At 38.3% G+C, this 11,504-nt stretch overlaps 1 protein-coding gene across 1 annotated transcript; it reads left to right on the plus strand.

The window, feature by feature from the left end:
- Positions 1–1,050: 1,050 nt before the first annotated feature.
- On the plus strand, positions 1,051–3,107 carry LOC142544496 (uncharacterized). The gene is made up of 4 exons (XM_075651539.1): positions 1,051–1,162; positions 1,399–1,565; positions 1,777–2,047; positions 2,839–3,107. The coding sequence occupies exons 1-4, from the start codon at positions 1,051–1,053 to the stop codon at positions 3,105–3,107; spliced, it is 819 nt and encodes a 272-aa protein (XP_075507654.1).
- The last annotated feature ends 8,397 nt before the right edge of the window (positions 3,108–11,504 follow it).

Below are 11,504 nucleotides of genomic sequence, written 5' to 3' on the forward strand. Positions count from 1 at the left end.
ATAGGCCAAGGCTCGCCAACTATAGACCAAGACACAAAACGAAAAAGTGGCTACTGTTGCCTCGCCTCCTGGTACCATGGTTACAGTTGAGATTGATCAATCGACCGAAGGATGAAAGGATGGTCACAATCAATGAATGGATTTCACCCCAAAATAAAAGTATATGTATATGTTTATTATGAAAGGAAAAGTATGTGATGAAATAAAAGGTTTTAGTTTATGCATGTTCATGTTAAAGATATTTTATTAAAAGTATTTTCACTTTTTCATGTGGATGTATACGTATTACTTGTTATTATGGTTAAAGCTTGTTGAGTCATTAGATTCGCTAGGCATGGAAAATGAAGATGAAGATATTTCTGTTGAGACATTAGGGTCGGATGATTGAACTGGCTGGACTGATGATGCACTAACCCGAGGACCTTGCTAGTTTTTCCGCACAGTTTTGATTTTATAGTACTTTATATATTTTGATGAATTTTATAAACAAGATTGGTTTTTTAGAGGATTTATGACATTTATGATACTTTTTCAAAGAAGCTAGTTTTATGTTTGGTATGATGTTTACAGTTTTATGACCTTTACTGCATTTATTGAATTTTGTGTAAAATAGATGGTGAGGTTATTTTTATGGTGAAAATAGTACATATATATATATATATATATATATATATATGTATAGGGTTTGGCCGAAGCATTGAGGATTTAAAAAATAAAAAATTTCTAGTATATTTTAAAGAAAAATGAATTAGAGACGTTTCAGTTGGTATCAGAGCAACGTTCTTGTAAAGAGTTGTGCCATCGCCAGTTCCAGAAAGCTCAGTCGTCAAGCCTCATGTTTGAAAGTTTAAATATTTAAATGATTTTAATGATGACACCTGCATGTTTACATGGTTTATATGGTTAAGTTACATGTTTAAATGCTTTTTGAAGTTAATCAGTATTTATGTTTAAGTTGCTCGATAAATGATCGCTATATGTCAAATGGTTAAAAGTTTAGATTTAATTGCATGCTTTTTACGTTTAGATCTTGGAATATATTTAGATATAATGCCTCCTAGACGCGCATCTAGTACTGACAGACATAATGATACTCACGAGAACCGTCAAGAGAATGCTCAGCTACCTCCCAATAGGGATGCTGCTATTCGAGTGCTGGATGGTATGGCACGATTCTTCAAGCAGTAGGCCCAGCAGGCTCTGAGGCCACAACATGATATGTATGATCGATTTAGAAAGATGGTCTGAAAGAGTTTTCATGTACCACCGATCCATTTGTTGTTGAGGGTTGGATCATATCTCTTGAGGTGCATTTCCGTTATCTGGATATGGGGGATGTTGATCGAGTCAGATGTGCCACTTATATGCTGAGGGATGATGCTTCTCTTTGATGGGAAGGAACTGAGCAGGGTGTCAATCTAGCCACCCTTACTTTGGTGCGAGTCAAGGACATCTTCTATGAGAAATATTTTACTGCTGACGTGAGGGGACGCTTGAAGAGGGAGTTTATGAGTCTCCGTCAGGGAGACATGTCTATGGTTGAGTTTATAAAGAAGTTTGATGAGGCATTTCATGGATGGCCTTCAACCTACTATACATTGTGATGTGATGTTGATGAGACCGGTGGATTATGCAGCTGCCACTGCTTGTGCTTTCCAAGCTGAACAAGCCTTGAAGGATATTGATTTCAAAATGCAGCGCAAGAGGCAGTAGAACCAGCAGAACTCTCAGCCAAACAAGAGGCAGTTTACGGGACATCCCACTGCTCAATGACAGAAAAAGCCCCAAGGACAGTTGAAGAAGCCAGGGCAGCAGAAGCCACCACAGTTTGAAGCCGCCCCAAAATCTGAAGAGAAGACACTGTGCAAAGAGTTCAATTGCCCAAACAATGGCAGGTGCATGTGGGGATCATTCAAGTGCTTCATTTGCAAGGAGGAAGGGTACAAAGCCATTGATTGCCCAAAGAAGAAAGGACCAACTGTTGGCAGAGCTTATGTCATGCATGCTAAGGAGACAGAGGCAGAGCCAGACATGAATTTAATTAATGGTAACCTAGTTGCTTAACGTCCTTACACTTCTTTTATTGCATGCAATGATAATTTGGTTAATAGAATTGATTGGGATAATAAGGAACCTAGAAGAAAATATGTTGCATGTTCTACTTTAATTGGATTTAAGGGATGACATTGAGAATTATAGAAATTGGACGTAAAATATAAGCTTTAAGAATGTAAATGAATGAATTGAACCAAAATGTAAGAATTTTAGGGCTTAAAAATGAAGAGAACAAAATAATTTGACTTATATTGCATAAATCAAGAATTAGAGGGACTAAAATGCAAAAACCGAAAGCTCAAGGGTCTAATTGCGCAAGGCGGATAATTTCAAGGGCTAAAATATAATTTTAAGAAGTCCAGGGACTAAAATAGAGGTGACCAAAAGTTCCAAGTGAAAATCTAGAATTTTTGAAAGTTCAGGGACTAAATTGCTTCAGGAGTTGTTTTGCGAATTCTAGAAAATCAGTGGCTGTTTCCATAATTTTTGGAATTTTAAAGATCAAAACAATGAATTTAGAGAATTTAGGGCACAAATTGATTAAATTCAAAATTTATTTGGGGGCAAACATGCAATTTCGAAATTTTAAGGACCAAAATGAAAGAATTTTGAAACTTTAAGAAGATAAAAAACAATTTTTGAAAATTATTTTTGGCAAATTGTGCATATTCGAGATTTATTAAGGGTAAAGTGTGGTAATTTTCAAGAATTTTGAGTGATAAATGATAAAAAAAATTCTTTAAGTTTCCGATTCAATTGGATTTGATGGTGTATTTTTCGCAGGAAGGATATTTATTTCAGGTGTAGCTGTCTATGCATTGTTAGATTTAGGAGCTACACACTCATTCATATCCGAGACGTTTGTCAAGCAACTTAAGATTCTACCCGAAGATTTGGATTTAGGCTTTAGAGTTTCTATTCTTTCTGGTGATGAGATGGTTACTACGAGTATTATGAGGAATCAAGAGCTTCGTTTACAGAAGAATGTAATTCAGGCAGATCTCATCGTACGCCCGATGCCTGAGTTTGACATCATTCTTGGTATGGATTGACTATCTTTGAATGGAGCTTCGATAGATTTCCGGTAGAGGTCAATATCTATTCGACTGCCCAGTGGAAAATCTTTTGTCTTTGAGGCAGTAAGAAACAAGAAAATGCCACACTTTATTTCCTGCATCTGTGCGAGGAAACTCATGAGACGAGGCTGCCAAGCTTTTCTAGTGAGTGTTATTTTAAGGTCCAGGAAATTTAAAGCACATAACCTGAATGCTTGCAATCAAGGGTTTTTATTTAAATTATGTGTTTAATGATTTTATGAATTTAACGCATAATTATTACATGGTTAGGATTTATTTCACGATTTTTTTAAAGTTTCATGCATTAAGGTTTAAGTTGCATTTCGCTCTTGATCGAGGAACGAAAACCGGGGATATTCAGGAAAAATATTTTTGTTGAATATTTATTATTTAATATGAGGTGTTTTAAGTATGATTTTTGAAAATTGGGCCTTGCTTGAGTATTTTTACCCGCCGGGTTATGTTTTGATTGGTATGCAAATTTTAAAGATTCGGAGTACTTTTTGAGGGCTCGGGCAATATTTTCAAAAACATACCTAAACGAAATATTTTTTGGGAGTGTTATTGGGCTTGATGAGGTTTTATTTTTAAGTTTAATGAACTCAAAATCCTTTTCATCTTTTATTTTTCATACTAGGACCCATTAGTGCTTAATTAGTTATTTTAAAAACACCATTAAGCCACCCTAAACCTAATACTCCACTTAGCAGCCCCCACCCCACCTTTCAGTAGCTTCTCCCTCGTGTATCCAGTAGCAAGTCTCGGCCCTTGGTGATTTCTTCAAGGAAGCTTCTCCCCTCCTCTCAGTTTCACGTTCCACTCGCGTATCTTCAAGCTTCTGATGGTTTAATCATCAGGCACGCTTTTATTTTTGTTTTCTCATCATACACGTCATAAATAAGCTGAAGTTTATGTTTATGCATGAAAATTTTATGATCTACCTTGTGCTTACGTTTGTGAATGAGTTTGACATGAAACTTTGCATTGTTATGCCTCCATCTCACGTTTTCTTGTGCATGTGCAAGGGGCTGCTGTTTTTGGTGCATTATAAGGGCTGTTCAAGGTGTTAAGATTGTGTCATGAGGCTGGTGTCGAGTTATAGACGAGATAAGTAAGGGGCCGTGCGGTGTGTTGCTGAGGTATGATCGGTTTGGTGTAGATCGGGAGTTTGAGTGAAGTCGGTGGCATGAAGAGCTATTCCAAGCCGTGGACAAACCCTGGTGGGTCTGAGTCATGGCCTAGAATGTCCGCACGCTGCTGGTATTGGCTTTGGAGTCGTTTGGAGTCATGAAATCGAAGGGTGCCATAGGTGAGGATTTTGGGGATGTTTTTCGGCTGTTGGTGTGTTGCTACATATAAGGGGCTGTGAGCTTAGGTTAGGTCAGTCCAGTAGGGTCCTGAGGTGGGCTAGGAAGGTTTGGTTCAAGGTTGGTCAGAGCCGGTAGAGCCTAGAGCCGATAATTTTTAAGTTTGGTGATTTAGGGTTTTTCGAAAATGTAAGGAGCAAAAAAGTTACGTATATGCATGATTTTTTGTTAAGTGATGAAAATATGTTGCATGCTTGGTTTTAAGGAAAAATTACGTATATGCATGATTTTTTGTTAAATGATAAAAATGATGATGTTTTTGAAGGATGTGAGTTGATTGTAACTGACGATATTTGTATACGATGATGATGAGGCCTAGGCACAGTGGATGGGTAATACTGTCGTTGTTGTCCGACAGCCGCCGGGTACGATATTCACAATTAATGAACTGAATTCAATCAAAGTAAATGTATAAGTATATGATGATATGATGAGCTGTTTTTAACACAATTACGTTTATTCTTTAAGTTCATGAAATGTATTTTATACAATACTTTTCACTGTTGTATGTTTTGTATATGTATTCGCTATTATCGGAAGAGGTGTGTTGAGTCTTTAGACTCACTAGGCATGTGTGATACATGTGAGCATTTTGAGGAGGAGACTGGAGGTGCCAAACTCGGAGTAAGCATGGATGGATGTGCGCAAACGACCCGAGGACCACACTTTTCTGCATATCACGTTTTTATGAGCTTTGAGTAGACATGATCGGTTTTATACGTTATTGTGATATGATGTTGATTTTCAGGATTTTACTCGTTTTATTTTGTTATTGCATGGTTGAGGGCCGAGTTGGAAAATTTTAAACTGCAGTATTTTATCTGTTATTTGATCACGATTATTTTGTTAAAGGTGTATGTTTCAGCAGTCGTGCATGCATGCAAGATTTTAAATTTCAAAATTTAGTTTACAAAAAAAAAATAGTAGTATTTTTAAGTAGTAGATGTTTCAGTTATTTCAGTACCTCTTCCGAACAGTCAGAGGCCGGAGATTGTTGAAGTTGTCAGAGACTTTCCAGTGTTTTTCCTGGGACATTTCTGGCATTCCATCGGACCGAGTGGTGGAGTCTTCTACTCAGTTGATACTGGGTAGAGTGCCAATTTCGAAGGAACCATATCATCTAGCACCAGCCGAGAAGAAAGAGCTGAAGGATCATATACAGGAGTTGCTAGACAAGGATTTTATTCTCCCGAGCTGTTCTCTGTGGGGCGCACTGGTATTATTTGTGAAGAAGAAGGATGGTAGTGTGCGACTCTGCATTGACTATAAAGAGCTGAACAGAGTCACCATCAAGAACAAGTATCCCTTACCTAGAATCGAAGATTTATTTAATCAGCTGCAGGGAGTTTCAATTTTCTCGAAGTTAGATCTTCGTTCGAGATACCATCAGCTGAAAGTGAGATGTTCATAAGACGGCTTTCAGGACTCGATATGAGCACTACAAGTTTATGGTGATGCCATTCGGGTTGACCAATGCGCCAACGATCTTCATGGATCTCATGAATATCGTATATCAGCCGTATCCGGATCAATTTATCAGTCTTCATAGATGATATTATGATTTACTCGAGGAGCAGACTAGAGCAGAGCAGAGCACAGTCAGTACTTAAGAACGGCTCTACAGTTATTGCAAGACAGAAAGCTATTCGCTAAGTTCAGCAAGTGCAAATTTTGGCTCGAGAGAGTGGCGTTCTTAGGCCACATTATTTCTATAGATGGAGTTGAGGTCGATCCCAGCAAAGTCGAGGCAGTTAGAGAGTGGCCAGTACCTAAGAGTGTAACCGATATCCAGAGTTTCTTGGGTCTAGCTTGCTACTACCGGAAGTTCATTCAGAGTTTCTCTTCTATTGCAGTATCCTTGACGGCCTTGACGAAGAAGAATGCGAATTTTATCTGGGGATCAGACTGCCAGGAGAGTTTCTAGAAGTTGAAGAAAGCTTTGAGTTCAGCGCCAGTTCTATAAATGTCATCAAGACAAGGAGAGTATGTTCTTTATATAGACGCTTCGAAGCTTGGTCTGGGCACAGTCCTAGAGTGATCGAGTGATAGCATATGCTTTTAGACAGTTGAAGGTTCATGAGAAGATATACCCGACTCATGACCTTGAGCTTGCAGCAGTAGTAGTATTTGCTCTGAAGGTGTGGAGACATTATTTATATGGGGAGAAGTGCAAGATTTTCAATGATAATAAAAGCTTGAAGTACTTATTCACCCAGAAAGAGTTGAATATGAGGCAGCGAAGATGGTTAGAGTTGGTGAAGGATTACGACTGCGATATTAGCTACCATCCGGGAAAGGTTAATGTGGTCGCGAATGCTTTGAGTAGAAAGACAATAGTTATTACTTAGTTGTCAGTTCAGAGACTGTTGCAGGCAGAGATCCAATGATTCGAGCTTGCAGTGTATGCTAGGGACGAGGCTCCTAATATTTCTACTATGAAAATTCAGTCGACTCTGAGGGATCGAATCCGTGAATGTCAGTCTTCTGATGAGAAATTACATAAATGGAGACTGAGATATGAATCTAAGGGTCGGAAGCTGTATTTGGACGAGGATGACATAGTTCGATATTGAGATCGACTTTGGATTCCTAGTGGTTATTCACTGAGGAATGCTGTTATGAAAGAAGCCCATAATATTCCATATTCCATCCATCCTGAAAGTACGAAGATTTATAAGGATTTGCAGTCATTTTATTGGTGGCTCGGGAATGAAACGAGACATCTTGTGTTTTGTGTCCGAGTGTTTGACATGCAAGCAAGTTAAGGCAGAGCATCAGAGGCCAGTTGGGAAGCTTAAGCCACTTCCTATTCCCGACTTAAAATGGGAAAATATCACGATGGATTTTGTAGTGGGATTGTCAAGGACTATCTGGGGATTCAATGCCATTTGCAAGGAATTCCAGTGTATATTTTTTCGGACAGAGATCCGAGGTTCACATCGTCTTTCTGGAAGAGTGTTTTTTCGGACAGAGATCCGAGGTTCACATCGTTCTTATGGGAACAAAGTTGTTGTTCAATACAACGTTTCATCCTCAGACCGATGGTCAGTCCGAAAGGGTGATTTAGATTTTGGAGGATCTACTCTAAGCTTGTGTGATTGACTTCCATGGTAGCTGAGAACTGAAGTTAGCTCTAGTGGAGTTCACCTATAAAAACAGTTACTAGTCGTCTATAGGTATGTCTCCTTACGAGGTAATTTATGGGAGGAAGTGCAGATCATCGATACAATGGGATGAGGTTGGTGAAAGAGGAGAATTCGGGCCGGACTTGATCAAACAGACATCAGAGATAGTAGTCAAAATTCGAGATAGGATGAAGACTGCTCAAAGCCGCAAGAAAAGCTATGCTGATAAGCGACGAAGGGAAATAGAGTTTGCAATAGGTGACCACTTGTTTGTCAAAGTAACACTATGAAGGGTGTTACGAGATTTGATAAGAAAGAAAAACTCAGTCCGAGGTTCATAGGACCGTTTGAGGTTCTAGAAAATATTGGAACATTAGCTTATAGAGTGGCATTGTGACCAATGCTGGCTGGAGTGCATAATGTGTTCCATATCTCGATGCTACAAAAGTTCATGTCGAATCCTTCACATGTACTCAATTATGAACCTCTGCAGTTGACTGCGAATTTGTCATACGAGGAAAGGCCTACACAAATTCTGGATAGGCAAGAAAGAAGGCTCTCGAATAAGGTTATTCAAATAGTCAAAGTCAAGTGGATAAATCATTCAGGGGAGGAAGCTACTTGTGAAATTGAGACTGACATGAGGAGTCACTACCCGAAGTTATTTGGTAAGTCTTAATTTAGAGGACGAAATTTCATTTGGGGGGGGGGGGGGGTGCGAGGAATTGTAAGGTCCAAAATGCGATAACGTAATCGAACTGCATGCAAATCTAGGAAAAATGAAAAATACCTAGTTAAATCATTTTAATTGCATTAATTAAATGTGGTAGATATGTTTACATGTTTAAAATATAGTTATCTATTAGAATGCTTAAAATAGTGTTTCAAGGGTTATTCAAGACGCGACCAAAGAACGAAGAACGAGGACTGCAAAGGAAAAATATTTTTATTAAATAATTGTTTATAATTATTAAATATATGGTATATCTAAGATGCAATTTTCTAAAATGGTATCATTTGAGATACTTTTACACGTCGAGTCATATTTTAAATCGCTCATCGATTTTTGATGAAAATAAGGATTTTTTTGGAGGTTGGGTAATATTTTTGAAAACTTTCCAAAACAGTTTATTTTTCGTACTTTCTAATGGACCTAATAAGCCTATTATACTAAGGTTATTAGGCCTAATTATCTACCATAATATTTATATTGAAAACTTTCATCCCAAGCCCTAATTTCCCCTACAACTCACGCACACCACCTAAGAAACCTAGGGTTTCTCTCCCTAGTAGCCACACGCACACACCCACATGTCTAAGGCTTCTACACGTCGATTTTTAAGCGTAAAAATGCAGCAAGGCTTTCCCCCGTCGTTTCTGCACGTTCTATTCTCATCTTTCATGCCATATTATGTGTGAATATATTTGTTTGCATGAAAAATATAAAATCATCATGATATTTTTGTTTTTAAGGGTTTAGACATGGAAAAATTTGAGTTGTGTGTATGTTCTTGATGGTTTTTGTAAAAGGGAAGGGGGCAGCCAGGTTAAGGATGGTAGGTACATGATTTAGGGGCTGTTTAGGTGTCCTATAAGGGGTTGATCACGGTTGGAAGGAGGCAAGGGAAGGAACGATCGGATGAAAGGCGTGTAGGCTAGGGCATACGATTTTGGAGAAAAAAAATAGAGGCCTTGTGGGTTGCTGTCCAGGAAAGGGGCTGGGCTCGTGAGGGTCCTAGCATCGAGCCATGGTGGTCCACGTGTGGCTGGAGAGGTTAGGATGGGTGGACGCAACATCCTAGCCGTTGTCGTGTGCAAGAAGGATGAACCATGCACGTACTCGTGCATGGCTAGCTAGGGATGGTCCAAGTGGGTCCTAAGGGGTTTGGTCTAGGTCCTAGGATGATTTTTTAGGGTCTAGTCTCGTTCGTTTTGGACTAGGATCGAAGGAGAGTGTGCTTGGTTGAGGCTAGGGTTTGTTCGAACATGGGGAGAAATTCCATTAGGTTTCTAGGCATTTATGAGGGTTTTAAATGACTTGAATTGGGTTGAAAAGGGGATGGTTAGGTGTTAGGAAGCCGTGGTTGAAGTTTGGTTAAGATTCAGGTTAAAATCGGGACATTCAGTTCAAGTTTTAAAAAGAATTCGGAATTTAGTCGAGGGGCTTAAGTTTACGTCTAAGAAATGTTTATGGGTGTGTTTTAAGATGTTATGGTAAGTTTGGATAGATTCGGGTCGAATTTTTAAGGTCTAGGGACAAAATGAGAAAACTAGGTTTTCAGGAAGCAAAGCAGTCATTTTAACACCTGAAAAATTTTAGTAGTCCTGACAATGTCCTGATGCTGTAATGAATGTTAAAATATTTATTTTGAAAGGATATGGAATTTTATGATGAGAAAATGATTAATGTTAAAGACGTGTTGCATGTTTGATTTAAAAGAAAATGATATTTATGCATGTAATTTTATAAAGTGATGAAAACAATGAAAATGTTTTCAAGGAAGTGATTTGATTGTGACGGTAAGGAAATGGGGATTCGTGAAGGACAAAGCCCAGTGGAACCCGTTTGCGGGACAAATACCCCTTGGGAACCTAACACCGAATTTTCATAGGCCAAGGCCCAATAACAGAAAAGTGGTTGCCGGTGTCCCTGCCAACTATAGGCCAAGGCTTGGAGCGGAAAAGTGGTTACTGTTGCCTTGCCGCCTAGTACCATGGTTACAGTTGAGATTGATCAATCGACTAAAGGATGAAAGAATGGTCAAAATTAATGAACATATTTCACCCCAAAAGAAATGTATATATATATATATGTTTATGATTAAAGGAAAAGTATATGATGAAGAAAATGTTTAAGTTTATGCATGTTCATATTAAAACTATTTTATTAAAAGTATTTTCTATGTTAAGGCTTGCTCAGTCATTAGACTCATTAGGTGTGAATGATGCAGATGAGGATATTTCTGTGGAGACAGAAGGGTTGGATGATTGAACTGGCTGGACTGATGGTGCACTAACCTGAGGTTCTTGCTAGTTTTCTGCACATTTATGCTTTTACAGTACTTTATATATTTTGATGACTTTTGGAAGTAAGAGTAGTTTTTGATAAGATTTATGACGTTGATGCTACTTTTGAAAAAAGCTAATTTTAGGTTTGGTTGGATGTTTACGATTTTATGACCTTTACTGCAGTTACTGAATTCTGAGTAAAATGGATGGTGAGGTTATTTTATGGTGCAAAAAGTACATATATGTACGTATAGGGTTCGACCGAAACATTGAGGATTAAAAAAAATAAAAAATTCTAGTATATTTTAAAGAAAAACGAGTTATAGACGTTTCATGACTTGTTTACATACCTGGAAGCTTATGAATTTGAAATGTAAACAAGAGAGGGCGAACCATCAGTTCCACCAACAAGAACTGCTCTCAGCCTACTGAAACTGGAGCAAACAGTTTCAGCTGAGAAAACTGCCGAACATCTGAGCAATTATGTAATGTCATTGTTTGTTAGAAAATTTGGGAATTCACGAGGAAAAACTAAGGATCATTCCAAAATCATATCACATGAATGAATCAAAAGAAGAACCGAATGTGTGCTATAACTGTGGCAAAATTGGTCACTTCATAGTGGGCCGTCCCAAGCCGAAGAAGGACAACAGAAGATTAGTTGGGCAGGGAAAAAAGCCCTTCAAGCACAGGAAAAGGGCTAAGGATTACAATAATACTTCTAGAAAGAAGCACGAAGCTCTAGTAGCTCAAGAGAGCAAATCCAAATGAGCTGAAATTGACATTGAAACATCATAAACTGGGAGATCAAACAATTCTAGTGATGAAGAAGAGGTAAAATTCCTCATGGCTAATAACACAGAGCTGGAATC

The sequence above is a fragment of the Primulina tabacum genome, chromosome 5 (genome assembly GCF_025594145.1).
Source record: "Primulina tabacum isolate GXHZ01 chromosome 5, ASM2559414v2, whole genome shotgun sequence".
NCBI lineage: Eukaryota > Viridiplantae > Streptophyta > Magnoliopsida > Lamiales > Gesneriaceae > Primulina > Primulina tabacum.

Coding starts and splice junctions, on each gene's coding strand:
- LOC142544496 (XM_075651539.1), top strand. CDS start 1,051: ATGCCTCCTAGACGCGCATCTAGTACTGACAGACATAATGATACTCAC. Junction 1,566..1,776: donor TTATAAAGAAGTTTGATGAG/GCATTTCATGGA, acceptor GCTCAATGACAG/AAAAAGCCCCAAGGACAGTT. Junction 2,048..2,838: donor AGACATGAATTTAATTAATG/GTAACCTAGTTG, acceptor TATTTTTCGCAG/GAAGGATATTTATTTCAGGT.